Here is a 27,503-nt window from a genome sequence, read left to right on the forward strand (position 1 = left end):
TTATTCAGCTTGAGACCAAAGTAGTCCCGAATCTTAGGTTAGAACAAGAAAAAATAAGACGGTGATCAAAGGAATCTCGATAATCACTCAAAAATAGTAAATTAAACAAAATACTCGTAGAGAAACAAACATAATAAATGTCGCGGTAAATTTAAAAAAGAAAAAGAAAAAGAAAACCACTTGATTAATTTACGTAATTTTTGGAATATATTTCTTTTTCGTTACGGTTATATACATCATACAGATTTTTCTTCATTTTGGGGATTTTTTTTTTTTTGTCTTTTTTGTAATATAGGGAACATTTTGCACAAACACCCCATATTGTTTCATGCACGTCCCTATAAGTTCTAATCAATTTCGTGTCCGACCTTGCGGAAGGCGGTTAACTTTCTTTTACAAGGGACATAACTCTGCGTAACACCGGCATAAAAAGCTTCCAAAGTGAGATTTTCTGGCCCGACCTTAAAGGTGAGTCTATTGGATGTGGACCGGTACACATTTATCTAATTAATATATATCGATAATGTCGTTTAACAAGATATTCATGATTAAAATGTAATAGACTTAAACAAAAGCTTTAAAATAATCCTTCTGCTATGGCTTTTATATCTGGAAATTGTTTAAATTTTTATTGATTGCCGATGAAGGTCGTCAAATCTTTTCAATTTGCTTATCACTTTGCAGCTGACTGGAATTGAAATCGTTAACCTATCAGCCCCCATATCAGTTCTGTAAAATAACAGCTTAAAGGCGACCACACAAAGTTAAACTCGAGTTGCTGAAAGGGAAAATTAAAAACATTGCATTGCAGAAAGGGCTCTTTTTTTTTTTTTTTAATAACTTTTAACACTGAAATTTTGGAGTGATTGTGACAACGTACGGTGCTAGTGCAGAGAGTGATCCGCACTATTTTTTAAATCGTATTTCTAAGTTTAATTAAAGTTTTATGATGTTTTTTTTATTCAATTGTAAGGTTGAAGTATAGAATAAGTACAAAACACCCTCCCCTCCCCATGTTAAGAATGGCTTTTTAAATAATAACGTTATTATTTATGTCCGGATCACTCTCTGCACTAGTACCCAAGGTACCATTCAGAAATATTGAGTTCTTGTCAAGAATCCTCTCCCCTTATTAAAAAACAAAATTAAAGAAAAATCTGCACGATGTGCGTACCCGCCGTACCCCCCGTGATGAAACGAAAATATCACGTCCTCAAAATTATGTAAATCGTTCAAATAGTTTTATTTTTACAAAGAAAATCATTTTTAAAAGCATAATGGGAATTCGTACGCATCACAACAAATCTAGTATGATTTATTGTCGAATTATCTCCCTTGTGTGTGTTTTTTGGCGGACCTGTACGAGAGTGCCACCCCCTAAAAATGCGTTTTTCACCCTTTTTTTTAAATTTTTTATTTTAAGTTTTTTTTTCCGACGATTATCATAGATTACAGACTTAAGTATCATATTAGCAAAAAACAATTTTTGAAAAAAAAATTTTTTTAATGACTTTTAAAAGGGGTTCTAATCACGTGACATGTCGGTAAAGAAATGGCCAGTAAGTCAGGTAGCAATGAAGTAGAACGTTATAACGAGAAAGTGAACGTCCTTAAAAGTTATTAATTTTTTTTTTCTGTTCATATTATACTTAAGTCTATAATCAATGATAATCGTCGAAAATGTTTTTAAAAAGGTGTAAATAACGCATTTTTTTTATGGGATAAGCACTCGTACAGGTCCGATCCGCCCCCCCCCTTTTTTTTTTTTTAGATTTTTTTTTTTTTCAAAATAGCGGGCGAGATTTCTCAGATGCTTATAAAATTTGATGTTCTTAATTGATCAGTTTGTGATTTTTGGGATATAACATTTTCGTTTTGTTACGAGTATGTATATCAAAAAGATTTTTCTTTATTTTTGTATTTTTAATATAGGGGTAATTCTGAACAAAAACCAAATATTGACGCAAATGCGTTGATGCCGGGAGATGAAATCAGATTTTGAAATCGATTTCAACAAAAATAAGTCATAAAACACATGCCCTAATCCAATGTATTATTTACCGACTTGTTAGTGTGGTAATCTCGAAATTTCTTACTCACACACCTCTATTCTGAATTTGTGGCTGTGGGTCTCCAGCAATGGGCTGTTTCTATTGTATCAAATGGTCATAAACAACGTTTTAAATTTAATTTAGACTGTTTTTAACCGATATAAATGATTACAAGCTAAAAATAATTAAATTAAAAAAACAAAAATTCAGTTTTTGGTACTTATGCAGACTGTGCTGTTTTTTTTAGATAGGACCAGCAGAGAGAGATCTATTGCCTGGGATTGAATGATCAATAAATGTTTCACCCTTCCAAATTTTATTGTCATCAAAATTGGTGAAATTACCTGTTTTTTAATCAAATTAATTGCCTGCTATAGTTGGGGATCCACCACGGTCTACTGGGAGGAAGCTTCACATGCCTCCTTGCAGCTACTTAGTCCACAATACATTGTAGTCTACATTGCACTGTAGAGAACATGCTGTAGATTTTATCAAATTATTTTTATATAATGACTTAATTTTTTTTTTTTTTTACATGGGAGTCACCACTTATCAAGGCCTGGAGGCCACTCGGGGATAAGGGTTATTATGTGTACAGTAATCAATGAGATAATATTGTTAGTAATGGAATTAAAGTCAAGTATAATGGCTCAATTCTGCTCTAAACAGAAGCATGAATTTTGAATGTGCCCCTGTCATATCAAAGAACCTACTGTTGATTTTATATGCTTAGCCTTTCTATAACATGTTTATAACCATTTGATAGCTTCCATATTGTGTTTGAAACCATTTAGTAGATCCCACATCATGTTTGAGATCATAAAAGAAATTCCACATCTTGTTTGAAAATATTCTGTAGATCCCAAATCTTGTTTTAGACCAGTCGGTAGATCATGCAACTTGTCCAAGACGATTCGGAGATCAAAATCATTTAGTAGATTTCATATTGAAAGAGCACCAAAATATCACTGTTTGCCTTTGTATATATTTTTTCATAGCGCGTGTTTAATTTTGTGAGAAATTATGCTTTTCCATCAAACACTGCAACAAAATATCATTGAGACCCCCCTCATCGACTGTTGCAACCACCAAAAAAAAAAACTTGCAAACAACATTTCATTTTTATCTTGATTCCTTTGTGAAAAAACTGTACATACTTAATATTTTTATTTCTCTGTTTTGTGAATTATTAATTTCATATGAAAACTAAAACCAGCTTCGGTTATTATTATTGTTAATACTTACAAGTGAATTTAAAAGAAAGAAACAACCAAGTTGAATGATCTTTCTATTCAGCAGAGGAAAGAGGATAGTAGAGACCATCCACTACTGCACGCAGTGTCATATAAACCCTGTCTTTGTGAGAGCGACTGGAGTTGCGTCGCAGAATTTTGGTGGAGGTCCTAACCACCTAGAATTACACTTCATGTGCTTTGTTGTCAACTGTGGGTTGAGAATGTTATATTGATGTCGGCAATGTGGATTCAACCCACAGGGAGATATCCATACTAGACAAACTTCCTTGTAACTGTGTGGCCACTGCGGCCTTCTTATTTCATCTTAACCAAGTCACTCTTGGTTATATCTAGCCTCATACAAAATTAATCAAGAACAGACCTGTCAGCATTTTCCAGTTGAGGTATGTCTGACAATTGGCAATGAACCAACCCCTCTCAAAGTGAGAAGTTTCTGCTTGGGAGAGTGCATCTCTCTCGGACTGAGCAAAATCTCGAATCATCTGTTTCTTTCAATCAATCACAAGTGCAATAATATTCACTGCTAAAAGTTTACGAGTAAATAATATAAAAACTTAAATGCATAGTTTTCTTCATTATTTTCCGCATATGTTACAACCCGGTAAAAGCCCTGGCAGATGTAACAAAAACTATTAAACACAGCGACTTAATATACATGTAACATTTCAATAACAAAATAAATCTTCATACACGCGGGTGGGTGTTTATATTTACTGGTCTTTTATGCGCATTCTGCTTCTTTTCAAGAAGAAAGTAACATGAGACATTTGCTGAGTTTTCTTCAAGGTTTTATTTGAAGAGAACGAGAGAGAGACTAATGCTATTGTAGCTAATTATTAACTTCTTAAACTTAACTTTCTGACTTAACGAAATGAGTGACATAGATGGATACATATCATAGTTTGATGACACAAATCGATAAGTAATGTTTGTTGAGATTATTTTCTACATAACTTTTTTTTTTTTTTTTTTTTTTTTTTTTTACAAAGGCATCACCACATTATCAAGGCCCAGAGGCCACTCAAGGATAAGGGTTAAAGAGTGTACAGTAGAAGTTGGTCAATATAGTAATCATTAGTAATGAAAATTTGGTAAATTTAATAACTTATATGGAACGGCTCATCAAGAACTTATTTACTTTAGACTTGAACAAAACCATATTGTAGTCAGCCGGAAAGCAGGAAAACGGAAGACAATTCCACAGGCGTGCAGTTCTAAGAAAGAAGCTTTGTTCATGGAATCTACGTTTAGGTTTAGGCACAGATAAAGAGTGGGGGAAATTATTGATAGTGTTTACAGCTAGACGAGTGTTTCTTGTGAAAGTTTGGCGAGGGGGGACCATAGATTGAAGCTCAGTTGAACACTTTCCATGAAAATAACGATACATCAGAGACATGTCTTGTTCGCATGGCTTCCACTGAGAGATTTTTCAGAAATCCTTAGTTTTTTTCTGCTTGAAAATGTGATGTCATTTTATTTTGTCTATTGTTTCATCTATTGCCCTACTTTGTCACCTATCTTTTATTCAACCCTCACAACGTTTCTGTTTCACTGATCTAGGTTATTATCATGCACTCAGTGTGACTTTTTGTGAAAATTCACACTAGCTGACTTATTTGTTTTTGACATAGGGTTTCTAATATGTAACACACCAAAGACTTGACAATGACTCCATGTAGCCATCTTAACTGAGCCTGAGTTTCTTTTCACAACAGCACATCCAAGACTATTGCAACAATGATCATATATTATTATCATGATATTTAAAAACAAGACTAGATCAAAGGGAGCTCACTCTCATATTTTTTCCAGGGTTGCCAGATTGACCTATTTAAAGGCAAATTTCAGGAATTTGACCTTTTTTTTTTTTTTTTTTTTTTTTTGAAGCAGTTTGGTCTTCAAAAATTTTATTTGGCCTTTTTCAAAGCTTAATGTACAGACTACAGAAGAAGCAGAATATTATATAGATGCATAATGATGATTTGTGCCAGATTAAAGGTTCGGATAATTCTTTTAAATGCTTAAAAAAAAAAAATGAGAACCTTAGTGAAAGAGATAACTATATAGAAAGTGTTGAATAAGGATGTTTGCTATACTTTATACAAGGATCAGAAGAGTCAACTGCTTAATGCTAACACTAAAGAGAACCACTTTATGAAAGGCAAGAAATTCCTAAAAAAAGTCCCATATCTGTTCAGACCAAGGATGCTCTTGTTTATCTTCAGTACCAGTCGCACAACGTGCAAATAACGTATGGATAACCAACAGTGAGGGAGCTTGGTCTTCATGACACACAATCCTTTGTGTAAACTCTAGACTAGCCACCTGTTGCTCTGTGCATTGTGAAACTGGGCCTGATGAGAACCAAAGCTTCATCGGCTCGACAGAATGTTTGACCTTCTATATATAAAGTAGTAGCAATCATGTGTGTGTCTGTGTACAACTCTCTTACAGCCCACACCACTGGACCAATCATGACCAAACCTGGTATGATGATGAACCCCCACCTAGGAATAGTGCACACAGTCAAGTCAAAGTCATATTTGGTGTAAATCTTCATAAAATCCCCGCCTAGCGATGGTGCACACCACATTAGGTTTAGCCACCATCCCGCGGGCCACCACCTTTGTGCTGGCCAACTTCTTTGTGAATTTAAATCAGATCACCCTCTTCTACCCCTACCTCTCAACCAATCTTGATGAAATTTGGCATAATAGTGGTCCCTAACATAGGTCAAGATTTGAATGTCAAAATCTGACCCCCAATCATGATTCTTAAGTAGTTAAAAAAATTTTTTGAAACACTTTAAGCAATAGTTGCTCTTATGACATCCATTTATTGCAGAAGTGCCCACTAAGCAGGTACCAAGCATAGAGCAAAGTTCCGTACAAAGCGCAGATATCTTTGCTAGTATTAAATAATTTCTTGGCTTTTGAATAAATACAAAAAACTAAAAGAAAGAATTTTATAAATACAGAAAACTAAAAGAAAGAATTTTATAAATACAGAAAACTAAAAGAAAGAATTTTATAAATACAGAAAACTAAAAGAAAGAATTTTATAAATACAGAAAACTGAAAGAAAGAATTTTATAAATACAGAAAACTGAAAGAAAGAATTTTATAAATACTGAAAACTGAAAGAAAGAATTTTATAAATACAGAAAACGGAAAGAAAGAATTTTATAAATACAGAAAACTGAAAGAAAAAATTTTATAAATACAGAAAACTGAAAGAAAAAATTTTATAAATACAGAAAACTGAAAGAAAAAATTTTATAAATACAGAAAACTGAAAGAAAGAATTTTATAAATACAGAAAACTGAAAGAATTTTATAAATACAGAAAACTGAAAGAATTTTATAAATACAGAAAACTGAAAGAATTTTATAAATACAAAAAACTGATAGAAAATCTTTTTATAAATACAGAAAACTGAAAGAAAGAATTTATATAAATACAGAAAACTGAAAGAAAGAATTTAATAAATACAGATAATTGAAAAAGCTAAGTAAATATAAAAATTGCTGTAATACAAATAATTTAGGTACACTAAGAATGGTCCTGAAAAACCTGAGGTACTTCTTCATTATGGTAGCAAAATTCAGAAATCAAAAGTATTGAATTTCAGGTAAAACCAATGGTATCTACATAAATGTCATGTTGCAGAAATGTACATATCTGAAAATTACAAAAAACGATAGTTGAAAATAGTTTTGGGATGATTAATCAGAATCAGTAAAAATCAGAATTTTTAGGGATATTGGAATTTGCAAAATTTGTGCCTATTTTCCAATGCCAAAAACGATTCTTTAAATTGTCTTTTTTTTTAATTTATATTATTTAAAGCAAAACCTGCTACTGCTGGTAGTAATGGTAAAATAATAAATATTTACTGATTTTAAACTACCAGTAAAACTAAAATCTACTAATCACACTCCTCCCAGTATATTTTTATGTTTGAGATAATATCTACACATTTAACGTGTCTTTATGTCATTTGGGAATAAATAACAACACTATTGTTAAATATTTAGAGATTTATAAAGAATTGGAATCGGGGAATGTAGTGCAGAATTGGTAATTGTATCAGAATTGAGAAAAATATTGGAATCGTTCCATCACTAGTAGAAAATTAATTATTAATGAAAACAGTTTTCGAAGACAATTAGCAAAAATTGAGTTTTGCTAAATTGGCCCAAGATTTCAGAAAATATTTACCTCCCTTTATTATGAGTTGACCTCCTCGGTTTTCTCTTTTTGCAAAACTCAATATTTGGAGTCTGTATGATTTTACGAGATTGGTTAATTTTAATGTGAATAAACATTTTGCTATTCAACTCCCTACAGTGCCCTGTTAGACATGATCCCAAATAGTAGCTCCTTATGTCCAAGTGGCAATATGTCTTGTCTTGAGTTTTAAAAAAAAAAAAAAAAAAAGCTAAGAAAACAGTTCTATTTTCACTACAACAGACTACTTTGATGTATTTTGGTGTCAAATTGCCTTTCGCTTATTAAAAGATGAAAGGGTGTCGCAGAATTATATTGTCATCAGACATTTTAATTCGTTTTCTTCTTTTTTTTTCAAATTCTTCAGCTATTAGTTTCACATCGATGATGTTTCGCCTCCTGAGTAATATACGCCCATTTCACACATGCGTGCATTTCTGCTCATCCTCGTCTCCCGCAGTCGATAAGAAGCTTCTGAGTGAGCTTCGGAAAAAAACTGGTTTCACCTTTCTGAACTGTAAGAAAGCCCTACAACAATTTAATAATGACATAAAGCAGGTGAGTTTATTTTGTTGACGTTTTTTAAAACAAATATATTAGGAGTTAGTCAAATCTTTTGAAAACATTATTTTGCATGGTTAAATTTGAACATTTTAGGAAATCAAATAATGCTGTATTTAATTTTTTATTGAAAAGATCATTGTTTGTTAATTTTTTTTTTTCAGTGACATTAACCCTTATCAAAGACTTTGTCATTTTTTATTATTTAAAATTTTTTTTGGGTTGATGTTGCTAAGTCAAGGCGTGATGATATACCAGAAGAGAAAAAGTGTACATCTCGTTTCAATGATTGTTTCAAATTCAAATCCAATGTGTTTTGTATAATTGTGAAAATTGAATGGAACCAGTTTGTCACATCTTTTGGAAGCATTATTTCGTACGGTTTAATTTGAAAAGTTTAGTAAACCAAGTACTGCTGTATAATTTTTTTTTTATTAAATGAAAAATCGTTTCTATAAATTACTAGCAAGAGGGTGGGGACCCGACTTTGCCTGGTTGTAAAATATGCTTAAATATATTTAATCCCTGCAGGTTGTGTATTTTTTGTTACAGAGCCAATTTATTTTTATATTGTACTGATAAAAAAAAAATTGACTTTGATGCCATCAGCTAGAATCAAAACCAAAACATTTAGCACTCCAACAGTGTTCCCTACCATTTGAGCTAATCCGACAGATAGATAAGAAAGATTTTAAATTAGATCACTTCAAACTATGATTGAATTTGTGAAAGCATAAAGATAATATAAATATGTCGGCAAGTTGAAATGAACATTTCACATTTCAACTTGCCAATATATTTCTGCACACGCTATTCATCCATTCAAATATTTTACTCGTTATAAACCATCCATGGTGTATGATTAATATTTCCTGTTGATTTCAGTGTTATATGATCAGTAGTTTAAGAGTTTATCGGTTAAATATTTTCACACAGACATCTAATTTTTTTTAATTTATATATATATAAAATAAATTTTTCTAACACTTTAGTGGCATTTACCCTCATCAAAGAAGACTTTGTAATATTTTTTTTTCTTTTTTACCTTTTTGTTGGTGTTGCTAAGTCTGGCAATGGTGGTCCTTAGAAGAAAATATGGTACATTCGATCTCGTTGACAGTTGTTTCAAAGTCAGATCAGCTGCGTTTTGAAGGAAAGATATCAGTTTATTTTCTTGATACAAAGTTTGAGTTAATAATTTCACTCACAACATATGAAACCAGTATCTAACACTTGAACTGTAACTGGATTTTAGTCTAATATGTTCCTGTTTACTTGCCATCTCATGAAGTCAAAGTTAAACACAAGGTCTTGCCTTGCCTTCCTTTTCTCTCATGACAGCAGTTCTCTCTGAAAACTGAAAATGTTAATTTTATCGTGAAACATTCATGAAGCAATTATAGGAGTTAAAGTTTTTGATGTGGAAAAAGTCCAGCTCTTCCAAAAAAAGCACTCTGAATTGCAACCAAAATAAAAATTGCCTCAGTCTAGCAGAACTTTATTTTAATTGATCAAGGAAAGAATAGATTAAGTGTAGCATTAGAACAGATACTACACTTTGTAAAATGTATTTATTTCCGAAAATTTACAATGAGCAATAAAATAAGGTACAAGACCATTCAAAAGTGTGGGGTGAGGGGTCTGTGGTCATCCTTATCACTTTACCTAAGATTTTTATACCACTTTTTTTAGCTAGAATCCTCTATCACCATAATACCACATTTACACCAGGGGTCGACCTACTTAAGATCCCCAAATCGATTTTTTATTTAAAAAAAATTTTTTTTTTTAATAGATATAAATGAATAGTATTTTATTAAACAATAATTTTGTTCTAGTATGGAATGGGGAAAACACAAAGTAAAATAAAAAAATATACACTTTGTCCTCAGCCAAAAGGCACAAAGTAATATTGCTGTTTAGATGAGTCTATATTTTATGAAAAATAATGATTAAACTTACATTCACCACTTCCGGTTGTTAGATTGATAGCTTTTTCAGAATGCATGTTCAGGCGTGACAACGATATGCTACTCACCGAGTTGTTTATACAGACTGGGAGAGGACATTTAAGTGTATTTTGTAAAAAAAAAAAAAAAAAAAAAAAAAAAAAAAAAAAAAAAAAAAAATTTCATTGTCTTCAATCTCTCCTGTTCAAGTTATTTGTTTATACAGAGAATGTCTATGTTCATGTGTTTTGTTCCGACTTGGTGTCCAGGTTGCATTCGTTACACTTTGTCACAATTGTGTCACTCAAATGTTTTCTAAAAAAAACTTCCTCCCAGTTTGACACATGGCCACTGATTTGAAGCACTCAAATTCGTACATCTCTATTTAAATAAATCATATATATATAGAGAGATAGATAGATAGATAGTCATCCACATGCAGTACTGTTTTGCTGTATCACAGCTCATCAGTGTAGCTAGACTAGCAGCTACCCCAAGGCAGGATTGAAACTCAACCACCTAGACTGCAGTCAGCACTTTTCATCATTACACTATTTGGATATATATATATATAATATAAAGCTGAATGTGTGTGTGTGTGTGTGTGTGTCCTGTCACGAATAGGCTCCTATATGGTTGAGTATTTTAAAAAACTGATTACATATAATGATGGAAGATGTATCGAGACACAGGAATGGGTATGTTTGATCTGGCAGAACGGTGGTTCATTAAAATTGTGGGGTTTGCACCTGGTCCACAAAGTATGAAAATAAAAAATTTTAAAAATTAAAAAAAAAAAAACGTTTACAAGTGTTTTTGATATAGATGTACATAAGAATACTTTGATAAGTATGTTTTAACTTAAATAGGGACGGTATAATAAAATTGTGGGGTCTGCGTTCGCGCCTGGCCTCCAAAGAATGGAAATAGGCACAAACTTTAATAAAGACTTTTCATATCTATCTGCGTAAGTATACTTTGATAATTATGTTTCAGTTTGATGAAATATGGTATAATAAAATTATGATGTGTTCGTTCGCACCTGACCTCCATAGAATGGAAATATGTCACAAAGTTGAACAAGGTTTTTTTTAAAATAGATCCACAGAATATTGTGATAAGTGTTTCAGTGTGAACAGGTATGGTATAATAAATTATGGGGTTTATCTATTTTATTTTTACTTTCATCATATTTTGCTTTGGTTTTGATACCCCCAAATTCAAAGCTATCTCTTTACAACCCTTCCTTTTCATAACCTATCATACTTTTATAAATCAGAGTCCATTTTCTGTAGACTGTTTTTGAACCCAGTCAACGACAGGTACTTTTGCTAGTATATATATATTTAGTAAAACTGTTAATTAGTAAAAACCTGAAGAGAGTGCTCAATACTATTGCAGAGCAAATATGGGTTTTATTTAAATTTCTGTAAGGTCTGACGAGGCTGTTGGATCGTAAACATGGTCCAACATCCAAAACCTATGTAACCAAACAGATAAAACGGTAATAAAAAAAAAAATATATATATATATATAAATAAAAGATCATGTTATGGAATTGATCACAATTGGAATAATGATTATATACATAAAGTTCAATATCATTATATCTTGATTTTAATCTTTATAAGGAGGCATAAAAGTGGTGCAAAACTGTTCTGTTTAGGGAATTTATCCTACCTCTCCTGGGATTGATATTCTAGTTTCCTATATGACACCAGTTGTTTGGCTAAGTTTTCACCTCCAAAAATTAATAATTCAACAAAAAACTGTAAAAAAAAAAAAAAAATTTATTTAAAACTTTTGTATAGAAATCACTCCAGACAAAATAAAAGGAGCTAAACAGAAAGATATGATCATCGCAGAAACAATATTGACCTTAACCTTTAAAAGACCAAACCAAAGCTATAAGTAGAAGGAAAACATCAGGAAGAAGAGAGTTTCTTGTAGTTTTTGGAAAGCACCTACTGGAATTGGTAACAAAATAGTGAATTTATGAAGACCACTAGACTAATGAGTCAAACGAACTGGAACAAAGGAAGCAGGGAATAAATGAAACAATTCTGAAGAATTTTTTTTTAATTTTGGAGATTTGATATTGATCATATATAGTATTTGGATTGTTCGGACTACTGGTCTCATTTTGGGTGATATTCTTACAATGTTTCAGTTGATATAACCTTCAACCTTCTTCTGGTGTATATTTACAATGGCTCTTATTGGTGAATGGTTGAAAGAATGTATTTTGTACTTTTTTCCATTAGACTAGTCATTAGAATTTAAAATGTGATGTCTTTATGAAATGGTAAGAGTGTTGAGTCGTTTCCATTTTTTGCATTAATTTGTATCTGAATTTTTGAGATGAAGATGGATGATATGTATTGTTTGGGAAAAAGAATAAAAATATCCTTTTCACCATTCACCAACAAGAGCCATTGTTATGACACACCTAAAGAAGGTCGGAGATTACATCTGCCAAAACGTTGTGAGAATAACACTTAAGCGGAGAACAGTAATCTAAATAATACAAATTATCAATCCTCATCTAAAAAATTATGTAAATTCTGAAGAACACATGTTCATCGATATTAAGAACATTTTTAAAGATAAAAAAACATCAATGAATATATGAATCATTTTCAGTTTATATTGTTTTTATCAACTCATTCATATTATTTGGATTATTTGGTCTACTGTCCTCATCTTGAGTGTTATTTACACAATGTTTTGGTTGATGTAATCTCTGACCTTTAGATGTATCTTGTCGAACTCAGAAATCTGCACAGAATTTTCAAACGGAACCATCTATTTAATCCACGGGAATAGCATGCTCTCGTTCCGTCAGCAATGACTGAGTAGAAGTCTTAAGTAATTCACATTGTATTTTGAGTGTCAGTTACACTGAGGATTGAACCTTTAACTTCCAGAAGAGTGTAAATTATAACTGAATTTTATCACTATGCCACGGATCCTTCTAGTATGAATTTTGGGAGCCTTTTAGATGTATCGTTATACATCATAGATTACTATATGTGTGTGTGTGTGTGTGTGTGTATATATATATATATATAATGTATGTATGTTATAGCAATAAAAGAATGGACAACTCAAATAAAGAAAGTAAGAGTTATCGACCCTTATAGATCTTTGAAAAGACTAGAGAATTCTAAGGGGAGAAAAGCAACATGGCAAACATTTAATATTATCTGTAATTGATTTAATGTTTCTGCCACAAATAAATTGTGTTTAAAAATAAAATGAGCTTGCCTACTTGTTCTGTCGTTCAATAATCCTGACATCACGATTTTTCCAAACACAACAATATATATATATATATATATATATATATGTATATATAGGATTTGCACGGACTTGAAAAGACCTTGAATTTTGACTTTTAGCTTTGAAAATCATTGAAAATATGGAAACTGTCTTGAAATACCTTGAAAATTGTATTCTTTATGTACAGTAAAAATTTGTGTCAAAATATTAAATATAAAATCAAAATAAATCCTATTAAATTATTTCTTGAGCATTAATAAAAATACTATTAAAATATTTTTAAAATATGAAAAATAAAATCAAAATACATTGTTTTATAATCGCATAGTAGTATTGTGGATGCAAGAGTTATGTTCCACTATAACAAAACTACCTGAGGTAGTTATAAAGGAATGTAACTTCATTGTTGGAGGGGGGGGGGTCTAGTTTTCAATAAATGACCCCACCTCCTCTAAAAAATTTTTTTCCATTCTACGGACGTAATTCTTCAATGACGCCCCCCCCCCTTCCCCGCTCAAAATTGTTATGACCTAAAATGAGACTGGCCAGGCTGTAAAAAATGGACAAGAAGATAGCTATCTTGGTTGAATATTTAAAAGTTCTAAAGAGAGTTAATATTTAAGATGAAATAAAAAGCATTTAAAACTACTTAAAAACACCAAAAAATGATGCGGGTAGGTTGCAAAGCAACTTTTATTGGCTATGATAACATTTATTTGTTGTATATTTGATTTTTTTTTTTTTTTTTTTTTTTTTTATTGCTATGGATTGTAAAACAAATATCAAATTTTGTTTTGAAAACTTGAATTTTGTCTGGAGAAAGTTTTGAAAAACTTTGAAAAGTTCTTGAAAATGGACACTAAAATCTGTATGAATCCTGATATCTATATTCTTTTATCAAATCATATAACTTTTTTTTTTCTCAGGCAGAAGAATGGCTACGAGAACAAGCCCAAAAAGAGGGCTGGCAGAAGGCGAGTAAGTTACAAGGAAGACCAATGTCGCAAGGTTTGGTTGCTGTGATGTCTGGAGGAAATAAGGCAACCATGGTAGAAGTAAGAAAATTTGTCTACTCTTGCCAGAAAAAAAACTAAAAATAAAAGTAATGCAATACCAATAAAAAACTTTTTTTTATTATTGAAATGTATCATAAACAAAAAAATCAACCTACAATTTGAGAACTTGTTAAGAAACTATGATTTTCTTTGTTTACATAATTTTTAAGATGGTTTTCTACAGATTTCTTCTCTTTCATTGATTCAAGAAATAAAAATTTAAAATATAACTTGGCAAAGTTTAACCATCTTATATTTTTCTTTCTTTGTTTTTTCCATTTTTTCTTGGAAAATGCACAGTTTGGGATTAATAGGATTAGAATTTAGTGCAAAATATGAGTACAGATTTAACCACATTCAATCATCAATTTGGCATAATGCACTCATTCTAAGTCAATGGGTTATAATTTTTGCCTGTTTTTAAATGGGCTAAAAAGTTTAATGTATGTATACATATATATCTTCTTTTCTATATCAATAAAATAGGAGCAATTATTCCCATCTACAATGAAACATCATAGCAAAAGGAACACTAGGGCCAGACATTAATCCAAAATGGCCACACTATCTACATGTATTTCATGCATGTTTTCCACTAATAATCATTTGTTTTAATTACGATTCATACATTGCTACGATTTTTCTCTGATTCACTCTCCCAATTTCAACATTCTTGCAGGTAGTAGCAGCACAACTTACCCACTAACTATTTTCTACTTTCACTACCCCAGTCATCACTGGAGCTATTATTTCATGGTCTATGCTTAGCATGCTACACCATGATTTTGTTTCGCCATTACCTGCTTCCAGCACTCACACATACCTCATTACCTCCCTAACTACTGAACGCTCCTTGTAAGTTTCACTTTGATTGGCTAAATACACATAATCCGTCATTCCATGTTTTGCAATTACTGAACACTAAAGAATGCTTATTCGATACATTCAGTATGGTCACCTCATTCTATTCCTTTAGAAAATCACTGCCATCAGTTATCTCTTCCGATTTGTTATGCAAAACGTGTTAGCATGAAATTAACATTAACATCAGTTGGTAGCTTAACAACTTCATTGTTACATTAACATTCCCAATAACGCTATCACTAAAGAAAGAAAGCGCACAGATTCTCTGTGTCTGCATCATTCTCTTTATCTGTCCTATTCCATGCTACTAATACTCTACTATTAGCAAAACCTATGTCTTGCTAAATGAACAAAGTGCCCGACACATGCCATGTGTCTGTATGCGTGCGTGCTGCATTCTCTTTATATAGATTAGCGAAAACTGTCTTGCTAAATAAACAAGGCATATTGGCACTCTATAAGATTTTCTCTTCGGATCAGTTTTTCTCTAAATAAACATAACTTTGAAAATCTTACCGAAAATATATTTCTGTTTGTGTCGGTCTTCAATGATTTTTTGTTTTTTTTTCCTACTCTTGTTCGGCTTCAATCTCTCTGATCTCTCTTGGGAAACCTCCAAGCTGCCAACTGTCGCAAACTGGACAATGTCTTTAATTGTCACAAACCTAACATTGCCCATAAGCTATTCCTAATTATCATTAAACTCATTGCCCTTCCTAAACCTACCCATAAGCTAACTCTAAACATATTGATCTCCATTGACTCAATCAGTGGCACAATCCTACTTTAATTCCATTAACAATCCTACTTTAATTCTAGATGTAAAATATCTTGTATCTTTGTTTTGCTAATAAATTTTTCTTTTGTTATATTTTTTTCTCTCTTTTTTACTTTTTAACATTTAAAACTTTCTTTTTTGTTATATTTCTTTCTTTTTTTTTTTTTTTTTTTTTTTTTTTTTTTTTAAACATTTGTGGGGGTGGGAGGAATGTTGATAGGATCACAAGTGAATGCCCCTTGTAATAAGCATCTAAAAACCTCTAATTGAGGATGACTTTTTTGCCAGCACATCTTTTCCTGGGTCATTTTTCATAATTTTTGGAATTTATACTAATTTCACGATCACACATAAGAATTTAATAAATTTTTCACCTGAAATGCGTTGGTTTAAACGATTACCAATGTAAACAAGCACTATTTTTTTTTCTTTCCAGATAAATTGTGAAACTGACTTTGTGGCTCGTAATCAAAATTTCCGTGAACTTGTACAGAAACTGGCAGTATCATGCGAGCAGTATTTCACAGATTGTTCGGAAGCAAAGGTAGGTTTAATTTTTTAAACTGCTTCTTTTTTTTTCTTTAATCTGCACAGTATAGAGAAATATGTGCAGGCCAGATGTTAATGGTATCACCACATTGAATGAATGAGAGTTCTTATAGATGTGGGACTTCAGATAGGAGGTTTAGTTCATAGATGGAGATCAAGGAAAACATAAGAAATGATAGGGATGGACTTGAGATAAAGAGGGATAAATAAAGACCTGGACAAAGATAGGTTAGTTTTGAAGTCTATTTCTAAAAGCTGTTCAATATATGCCAGCATACGAAACAAACTTCAGAATTGTCTGATGTATTCCCTGCTTCCTTTGTTCCAGCTCATTTAACTCATTAGTCTAGTGGTCTTCATCAATTCACTATTTTGATATCTCATTGTACTTGTGCTTCCCATTCCAGAAGTTTCTTTCCAAAAACTGCAGACTTGTGGAACTCTCTTCCTGCTAATTGTTTCCCAATACCTCTCATAAAATTCTTCTCCATAAAATTCTTTTGAATGTTGCAAGGTTGGTCTCTTTGTTGCTTCGGTTGCTTGGAGACTTGGGTAGAAAGTATCAGGCAAGAACCTATTCTTGAAAATCAGACTGACAAGTGATGGGACATTCATGCGACTCATTGTCGGACTGAAGTACACCACCTGGTTATTACATAGGAGATTCACCTTCTCAAATCTTGTCACCCGGCATTCGGGTGGGGCAAGTTTATTGCTTGTTGTCTGAGGTGCCTTACCAGGGAATGTCAGTGGGGATGCACAGGCAATTTTTGCTAGGGCAGAGTGCTCCTCCTTTAGAGACACTGACTGGAAATCATCACTTTCCAACCTTGTGTCATCTCTTGTTGAAGTGGGCAGCAAGTTAATATCTACCTATAACCTTGATCTTTTTGGCATCTCCTATTTTTGCAATATTCATCTTTTGTTTTAGTTAGCCTTTTATATCAAATGGCTTCTCGTCTTGTTGGAAATAATTTCCAGAAAAAACAAAAAAAAGACACAAGTGTTAAACTGACCCTCTTCAGCTGCATTCTGTTGAATTCAAATCTTTGTCAGGCTTAGAAATCTGGATGAAACTTCAAACTGTACCCTTTATTTCAGACAGGTCAAACTCAGTTCCACAAGGGCCATATTGGTCCACACTCCTGCAAGTATAACTGAAGTCGTTTAATAAAAATTATTGCAGGATATTTTTCTTTCAATTTAAAAACATGCAACAATTTTGTGATATTCAAGAATACAAGTACAAACTGTTTCTTTTAATTACTTTTATCCCTCTCTAAAGAAACATATACGAGGGTCATTCCAAAAGCAATATGTCTTACTTTTTTAGCTAAAAAGAAAAAAAAGTTGAACTACAAAGAAACAAGTTGTACCATTAAAATAAGTGACCTTTTGTACTCTAGAATTTAGTGCAGGCAACCCAAAATTACAGTTGCAAATTATGTAAAACTTCTTCTCACTCATGACTGATGGAACGAGTGCATGCTATCCCCATGAATTCATTCAAAATTTTGTACAGATTATTGAGTTTAACATCAAGATTCCTGAGTTCAAGATTCTCAAATTTGACAGGTTATACCTGAAGAAGGTCGGAGGTTACATCAACCGAAACGTTGTGAAAATAACATTCAAGAAGAACAGTAGTCCAAAAAATCCAAATTTAACAGGCTATAACTAAAATTGCAGGTTTCAAATTAACCTCATTTTGTTGAAAATGAAAATTATTATTCATGGAAACAATAATTATTAGTCAATCTAAACATGGGACAAAAATGGTATGACATCTTGAAAAAAAATGTACAAAAATAAAATGGAAGTCCAGACCTTTGACTGTTCATATAAGATTCAATTCAACAGCTAACACATTGGCCCTTCATAATATGATTCATAGCACATAGAAATCAAACTAAAATTTTCTTTTAATATTAAATCAATAAAGCAACTCTGATTTGGACCATTATAATCAAAAGGAAACACGATTGAATAATAGGACAAAAATTTAATTCACAAAATTTTTTAATTTAAATTTTCTCTTTGAAGGCCAACTTTTCTCTAAGAGACTGTTTTCGTTCCTTAGAGACGCACAATATTATGTGTATTAAATTGAAAAACACCAACATAAAAAACTAAATCACCTTTTACTGAAAATGTTTTTTTAAATTAAAGTAACCTATTAAAAAAAATTTATTATTGACATAAAAGGAATTTTACATTCATAAAGAGAAAAAAGTGCTTATACAGTATGGGCACTATTTAAAATCACAATTTTAAATAAATTAACAGGAAAACTCTTTGATATACTTACGTATCAGGTAAAAATAGGTAACTACACCAAAAATTAGGAAATATTATTGAGTAGAATTTTGATAAAAAAATAAAAATCAGGGTTAAAGTCAGCTAATGAACTTTCTAACTTCCGGCGTAGCACTACTATAAGTGATGACAAGGCAAATCAGTTCCTTCACTTTTATTGTTCGTCAGTATTTCTATTGTGAAGTGATTTATTTAAATAAAATATAAGAAAAGGATACTATTAAAAGTATACAATAAAAATTGACAAAATTAATCTTTATTTGCACTTTTAATAACAAAATTTAAAAAAGTAGTTTTTATTTTATTTGAAATTTTTATATGAAATTATAAAAATAATTTTTTTTGAATTTTTATAAGTTTTTTTAGTTGAATTTATATAATAAATATATGTTTATGAAAGTATAAAATAAATTTATTGAAATCGAAATAACAAATGAAATTATTGAAATCAAAATTTCAAACATCATAAAAAAACGTATCCAATACATAATATTCCCAAAATAGTTTTAAAAGTGTTTTCAATAATTCTTTAAGAAAAATAAAACTACTTCCAATAATTCTTAATTAAAATATGACCGAAAAAAAACCCCAACAACTTTGCAATGATTATTAAATAAAAAAGAAAAGATCAGAAAAATGTAAAAAAAAAAAAAAAAAAGTATATGCGCAGGGAGATATAGGCGTAAGAGAAAAAAGTGAAGGAACTAATTTGCCTTCTCAGTGCTTATGCCAGAAGTTAGGAAGTACGTTAGCTGACTATAACCAAAATCAGTTTTATCATTTTTTGCAGATCTGCTATTGATAAGGCCAGAAATCCCGTGTAGCAGGGGGAGATAAATCAGTCTCTGATTTAACCAAGTAATAATGAATGTAGGATCGGCAAAATATGAAAACTGATTTTTATCTTTAAAATTCTACTCAATTTTTCTGTATTTTTTGTGCATGATACATAAGTATATCAAAGAGTTTTTAGTTGGAATGTGATTTTCACTTGTGTTTCGTAAATTTTGAATGAGTTATCACTAGGGCTATGACAACAGCATATTCTTTTCCTTGTTCTGTTTCTCAGGTATATATCTATTGATATCTTATATGTTTCTATGTAGAGTGATGTAGTTCTCAGTTGATTAATTGTGTCTAATTGTGTCGGATATATACTCGAGAGTCAAAACAGTGAAAAGAATATGCTGTTGTCATAACCTTAGTTATCACCAGTTGAAACTGAAGGGAATTTCACTATAGTTACCCATTTTTATAAACTAAACTCTAGGCTGGTTTGTAATACCTATTTATACTGTAATGTAGGTTTTACTGAAGAAAGAGGAAGTAAATAAGATTAGCGTTGCAGGCCAACAAACCCTCGGTGACCTGGTGGCACAACAAGTTGGTAACATTGGAGAAAACATAGCCCTTCGACGAGCGGCTTTCTTACAAACATCATCCCCAAGTGGAGTGATTGGATCTTATGTACATTCCATGCAAGGTATGTAAGACAATCCTTTTTTTTGTTTTAATTTTTAGTAAATAAAATATTGATTACTTTTTTCCTTTTTCTTTTCTATTATTTTTAATGGAATTTATTCTTTATTTGTTAACTGTGGTTATCCTGAGGACAAATCAGATAAGCTAGTATAGTCACTTGGCGCATTTCTGCCACACACTAACTTGCTGCAGGGTAAAGGCTGTCTGGTACCCCATTTCTGACACCTACAAGCACTTATTTCAAACTCTGCTAGCTTTATAAAGATGTTAGAAACATACTGTCATTCGACAATTTAAAGGTATCAAAATGCTTTTTCTTGTGAATCACAGTTTGTTATACAAAATCAGTTTTTGTGTAGAAATCCCCCTGTATTGAAAAACAAAAATAAAGAAAAATCTGTATGATGTATGTATCCATGACGAAACACAAATATCATATTCCAAAAATTATATGAGCCTGATCTCATCCCTGTTATACTAATTAAGAAATACTCAGCTGAGCTAGCCCCCATACTTTTCAGGCAATGTTGCATCTCTGTGCTAAATTTTGTAATTCCCTGCCTGTTACCTACTTCCAAACTACTGATATTCAGAAGTTTAAATGTAACATAAACTAACATCTTGTTAATCTTTCATATAGTCTCAAATAGTAGGCCTTTATGTCCATGTGGCAATATGCCTTGGCAAAGGTGAACACGGGTCCAAAAAAAAAAATAATTGGTCAAGTAGTTTTATTTGTATATAAAAAAAAATCAAATTTTATGAGTAACAGAAACTGGCTATTTTGTTCATAATTTTAAAAACACACACACAAAGGGAGATAACTCAATAATTCAAATTTGCGAGATTTATGTTGTAGTATTGGGAATCCCAGCTTAAATGCTATATAGGTAGTTTTTAGAAATAGAAGTTATATAAGCATTTTGGGTTTCCCATCGTCGATTTAGCATGGTTAGAGAAGGTTAGATTTGACATCCATCAAACTGAATCATCTTTAATGACCTAGGTTAGATGCATCGGAAATTAGGAGTCACATGTGAGAGATTTAGGAAATTGGGTGAGAAACGGTGATGTACGTCCATCCTACCTAGGCTTGTGCTAAAGTAGAGTGCCACAGCTAGATGGCAAAGATACTACCTCTATCTCCTTATGCATCCCAGGCACTCACCCATAACTGCACCAAATGGAGCCAGTTGGCCCACTGTTCACCACCATACAGTACTCCTATAACCTGGCTGGCCAGTAACAGTATAAATAAAATGACGTTCTCTCCCACACATTTTAAGTCACATGTTGCATAAAAGATTAGTGTTAAGATAAAATATATCCTTTTGGTTGTAATTTATTCTCGTATGTTTTTTATTGTGAATATTTAGATAAAGTGGGGAAAAAGTGTTATGTAAATTGGTGGAGAGGGTGATATTTCGATTAATGAAACATTCCTCAGGGCAAAAAAATTGTTCCTAAAATGTAAAACCATGAGAGAATGAAAACACAAGTTGTTTATTATTATTGTTTATTATTAATATTTTTATTATTATTATTATTATTATTTTTATTATTAATATTCCTCCTCCTCCTTCTTCTTAATAATTTAAAGTAATGTTGTTTATTATTATTTTTATTATTATTATCATTTTTATTATTATTTTTATTTTATTTTTATTATTTTTATTATTATTCCTCCTCCTCCTTAATAACTCAAAGTAATGTTTTCTTAATAAAAATAGTGACCAAAATGTTGCCTATTATGAATCAATAAAGGTTTGACAGTTGGAATTGGTTTTCTTTTTAATATCATTTATAAACTGTCAGATATTTTATCCAGTTTAATCTAACACATAAAGTCTGTTTACATTAGGTTTCTAGGATATATATATATATATATATATATATATATATATATATTTATAAGTTGGACATGGAAGTTATTGCAAAATTTTAAATTTAGATTTCAAATGATGTATTTTTAAATAAGTTTTCGTTATAATACCTTTACTTTATGTAAAGAGCGTTTTTTGCTCTATTTAATTCAAGCTAGGCCGAAAAGCTGCGGAAACAGCTCACGATATCAACGAAATGTTTGGCCCAGGAAGCACTACTTAATGCATAGCACAATGGTAATTTAAAAAATTATGTAGCAGCAACGAGAGTCCTGAAGATGATGAGCATAATGGTCGGCCATCAGATGCTGACAACGATCAATTAAGAGCCTTAGTCGAAGCCAATCCATGCACAACTGTTCGAGAACTTGTTTCTGAATTAAGACGTAATGCATACAATGATTTCCGACTACTTGAGAGAGATTGAAATGACAAAAACGCTTAATAAATGAGCACCTAATGAATTGAACAACAGCCAAAAGAAACGCCGCTATGAAGTATCATCTTCCCTTCTTTTATGCAACAAGAACGACCCGTTTCTTGACTGGGTTGTGATTTGCGATTAAAAGTGGGTTCTTTACAACCGGTGACACTCAGTTCAGTGGTTAGAAGCTGATGAAGCTCCTCGACACTTCTCGAAGCCAGAGTTGCACCAAAAGAAGGTTATGCTGATTGTTTGGTGGTCTGCGACCGGTCTCATCCATTAGTTTTTCGAATGCAGGCGAAACCATTACGGTGGTGAAGTACTGTCAATACATGGATGAAATACACCAGAAACTTCGACTACAACACTCGGCATTCGTCACGATAAAAGGCCCAATTCTCCTCCATGACAATGCCCAACCACACGTTGCTAAACCAATCCTGCTGGAATTGAATGAATTGGCTACAAAACTCTACCTCATCATCATCAGAGCGCAAGATTTTTATGTTACTGGCATAAATACACTGGTTTTGCATTGGCAAAACCAGAGCGAACACCCGATTGCAGGGTTCCCGAACTTAAATCGGTCACACGAACAAGCCTCCAAGTAGTTGGATTATAGGAGCATGCCACAACTCCCAGCTGTTATGTTTTATGGCAATCAGGTGTCTGCACTAAACCTGGCATCAATATGATTTGTTGGAGAGAACTCTGATAGACCAGCTTGACTAAGGAGGGCTGACTTGGTCCAGGACGGAAGAATATGAATTGCATGCATCATATCTTTTTATATATATTAATGGCTATATATATATATATATATATATATATATATATATATGTTTTTATTTATTTTTGTTAGTGATACTTTTTGAATGAATTCAATTATTCATACGAAATTGCATTTTTACCTAAGTTGCGAGTTGGGAATAATTTTCCCTTTGACCAATTTGGTACCCTCTTAAATGGGGAGCAGCATATATATCATTTTTTAAAATATAATTATCCACTGACACGTGTTTCGTCGTCTACGACTCATCAAAGTGGCTGAATCTAGCGAGACTTGAAATTGGGACCCCATGATAAGAAGCCTAAACCTCTACCATGCGGCTGCCTCGCCTGACTACTAAATGTATCGCGTTTTTATGTAGATGTTTTTATTTTTTTATTTGTTTTTGTTAGTGATACTTTTTGAATGAATTCAATTATTCATAGGAAATTACATTTTTACCTAAATGCGAGTTGCGAATAATTTTCCCTTTGACCAATTTGGTACCCCCTTAAATGGGAAGCGGCATATATATTATTTTTTAAAATATAATTATATGATATATATATTTTAGAATTGATACGTAGTTTGCTGGAAGCATTGTGTGGGATAGGTATGTAGTAGAGATTTATAAGGCTATCACAATGCAAGCAATGAGATATAGTTGGTGTTGATGAGAGAAGATGAAAACCAGTGGCGATTTACAAATCAATAAGTACATACATATATGTTTATATATACATATATTTATTCAATTGTATTAAGTACAAATGTCTTAATTGCTATGTCTGTGACAATATCCATTATATTTCGGGAAAATAATTCCCCTTTTCAAATGGTGGATGTGACAGATCGATTCAAAGATGCCGGATGATGGAGCGAAAAAAAAATGAATTCATTTTTAGAACCACTATTTTTCTAACCCTTTTTTTTAAGCACCAAATCTCCATCAAATCGGTATACTGTTTTTATACACCTAGCTTCCATATCCCTCGTCACTTAATTATTTTCTTTATTTTCTCATTACCTAAGCTTTTTAATTCTTTTTTTTTTTTTTTACATAGGAGTCACCATATATCAGGGCCTAGAGGCCACTCGAGGATAAGGGTTAAAGAGTGTATCTCTATCATTTTACTGGTTTATCATTTTTTATTATTTCTATTATTTTCTTATTTCTTAGATACGTGTTTTTTTTTTACTACCTTTTATATTTTTATGTTTTAACTCAATGTAATTTTCATATAATATAATTTCTTTGTTTTACTTTAGAAAAAATATCCACTTTATGACTATTCACTATTATGTTAGCAAATTATTAATATATTAGCGGAGGGGGAGGGTTGTTTTGCCTGGGCGTAAAATATGCATAAATATGATATTTTAATGTGTCCAGATTTCGTATATTATTATAGAATTGTGATTTCAAAAGTAAAAAAAAAGAAAGTATTTAGGTGCCATCAGCTAGAATCGAAACCAAAACTGTAGCATTCAAAACTGGTGACGTTACCACTGTATGAACATGACGTGCATATAAAGTGATTAAAAATGAAAAATAAACTAAAATGAATGTACAACATGTTTAACAATGTTTTTTCAATTTTGACCCATTTTTGAACTATTTTAACCAGCTAAAGACCCATAAAACGACGGCTTGTAAAAAATCCAATCATTTGAGGCCCTTAGCGCCGCTCTGCGACTTTTAGTTTAGGAGGAGATAGAGTTTGAAAATATGGAGACAGACAAACCAACAGACAGCAGTTTATATATTACTAGCGAGGGGTACCCGGCGTTGCCCGGGTGTTTGGGGGGGGGGGTTAAAAAAAAAAGTAAGTATGAGGATCGAACCTGAACTGTTGAGGCAAAGTTGTAAATTAATGTGTGAAAAAAAAGTGCGATGTTAACCATTGCCCCACCGCGAGATGCTAACGGAAACACGTTTGAATTTATTTGATTAGTTAGATTTAGCAGGTGCCCGTTTTAATGAGTTTGACTGCAGGATAGTATTCATTTACTGCTGAACGCTTTTTTTTTCCACCTCCAAGATGTTATAGGAAAAAGACTAACCCACATGCGGCGAGCGACAAATATTAAATATTTATCTTCCCGAAATCGAGCAAATTAAATAGACAGGCGAGTTTCGTTGTTAACTGTGAGATATTGCCATTTATATGTGATATAAAAAGTTTTAAAAAGTTGTGAACCGACCGACCGCTTCTCTGAAAGAAGCCTTTTGTAGACACACAGAAAAAGTGAATGCACGCACGTACATACATACATGCATTTTTGCTTTTATATTTATAGATATCATTGTTATAGAAATATATATTTTATTATTTTAATGTTTATCACCTTAACTCACAAGTCTGTTTTTATTATTACTTATTATGCCAACATTATTATTTTAAACCAAATTTAATATAAATTAACTTTTAATCAATAGTTATATTAATTTAAAAAGTTTAAATTAACTTTTTTTATATTCTTTGAAAGAAATTAAGCGCTTAATATTTTTCTTATGTTAATTGTAAAAAGTAAATATTAAATATGGCGGATTGAATATTTAATGCCAAAAAAGGTAAACCGTACAAACACCACCCTTCATTACTAAAGAAACCCCTATCCGCCTTCTTTAATAAAGTAACATGTAAAATAGATGTCAGTAACATTGTGATTTTTTTTTTTTTTTTTTTTTACATGGGGATCACCACTTATCAAGGCCTGTAAGCCACTCGGGGATAAGGGTTATTTTGTGTACAATAATCGATGGGGTAATATCGTAGTAATAGTTGGTATTGGAGATTTGATAAAGCGTTTTACTTAAGGGGGCAATTAATCAGGAATTTGTTTTTGTTGGACTTGAAGACGTCCAAGTTGTAGTCAGGTGGGAAACAGGCAAGCGGAAGAGAATTCCACGGGCGTGCACTTAACTGTGTGGTAGTTTTTGTGTATGATTCATACTCTTTCTCTTTTCCTTTCCTCCCTTCCTTTTCTTCTTCTCCACCTTTTTATCTGTTCTTTTCTTTTTCATATGTAACCACATGATCTTTTCTAAATTACAATATTTATGTAATTTGTTTTTTTTCTGTCTATTTGAGTACTAAAATTTTTAAAAGACCGAACTTTGAGTTGGCTGATGAGGTTGTTGGTTATTTATAACTAACTGACCAAAACATTATCATGATCATGTAACAACTTTGTAAAATGTGTTTTTAATATTGTGTTTTTCTCCATGTATATATTACTAATATGTTGTTTTGAATATATATATATGTGTGCGTGTATATTTAAAAAATTATGATTTTATTTGACAGGTCTAGGAAAAGTTGGTGATTGTTCTGTTGGTAAATTTGCTGCCCTAGTCAGTGTGCTTCCAAATGGTGTTGATATTGACCCACAGAGCATGACTGAAATCGGCCAGCGCCTTTCACAACATGTTGTAGGAATGAAGCCTTTAAAGATCGGAGACCCAGAACAGGATAATCCTTCTTCAAACAAAGATGACGAGAAATGTCTTATTTTCCAAGAGTTTTTAATGGACGACACTAAAACCGCTGGTCAGTACATCACAGAGAATTCAATTACAGTTGCTGATTTCATGCGGTTCGAGTGTGGAGAGGAGCTGGCAGAAGAAGGGGAGCAAGTGCCGGCAGCCACAGCTGTTAGTAGAGCTTGATATGATTGTAAGTCTTTGATAAAAATAAAATATTCATAAAATGAAAGAGCTTTTTTTATACAATAATATTTGTGGTAATTAGATTACTGTTATCAGCTCGGATGTTATTCTCATGTTTTTGATAATGTGATCTCCGACTTTCTCGAAGTGTATCTTGTTAAACTCTGAGAATCTTTTCATTGAACCTGGAAATCTGTATAAGGATTTTAAACCAAACTCTTATTTAATCCACGCAGGTAGATTGTTCTTTTTCCATCAGCCATGATGGAATAGAAATCTTATGTAATTCTTAATGAAATTCTTAGTATTGTCTGTACTGAAAATTGAACCCTCAACCTTGAGAAGACTATCACTTAGAACTGATTATTTCTTAGCGCTTTA

At 32.0% G+C, this 27,503-nt stretch overlaps 1 protein-coding gene across 1 annotated transcript; it reads left to right on the forward strand.

The window, feature by feature from the left end:
• The first annotated feature begins 333 nt into the window (after window positions 1-333).
• On the forward strand, window positions 334-27,168 carry LOC145286267 (elongation factor Ts, mitochondrial-like). The gene is made up of 6 exons (XM_080135102.1): window positions 334-468; window positions 7,905-8,095; window positions 14,256-14,384; window positions 16,463-16,570; window positions 20,197-20,374; window positions 26,761-27,168. Exons 2-6 carry the CDS (start codon window positions 7,922-7,924, stop codon window positions 27,120-27,122), a joined length of 951 nt encoding a protein of 316 aa, XP_079991228.1. The 5' UTR covers window positions 334-468; window positions 7,905-7,921; the 3' UTR covers window positions 27,123-27,168.
• Window positions 27,169-27,503: the final 335 nt, after the last annotated feature.

The sequence above is a fragment of the Euprymna scolopes genome, chromosome 10 (assembly GCF_053919585.1).
Source record: "Euprymna scolopes isolate OS-2025 chromosome 10, ASM5391958v1, whole genome shotgun sequence".
NCBI lineage: Eukaryota > Metazoa > Mollusca > Cephalopoda > Sepiida > Sepiolidae > Euprymna > Euprymna scolopes.

Bases quoted from the DNA above. Each gene is read 5' to 3' on its own strand.
- LOC145286267 (XM_080135102.1), top strand. From the start codon at position 7,922: ATGATGTTTCGCCTCCTGAGTAATATACGCCCATTTCACACATGCGTG. The intron at 8,096-14,255 runs GTGAGTTTATTT...TTTTTTTCTCAG, and splicing joins TTAATAATGACATAAAGCAG to GCAGAAGAATGGCTACGAGA. The intron at 20,375-26,760 runs GTATGTAAGACA...TTTATTTGACAG, and splicing joins TTATGTACATTCCATGCAAG to GTCTAGGAAAAGTTGGTGAT.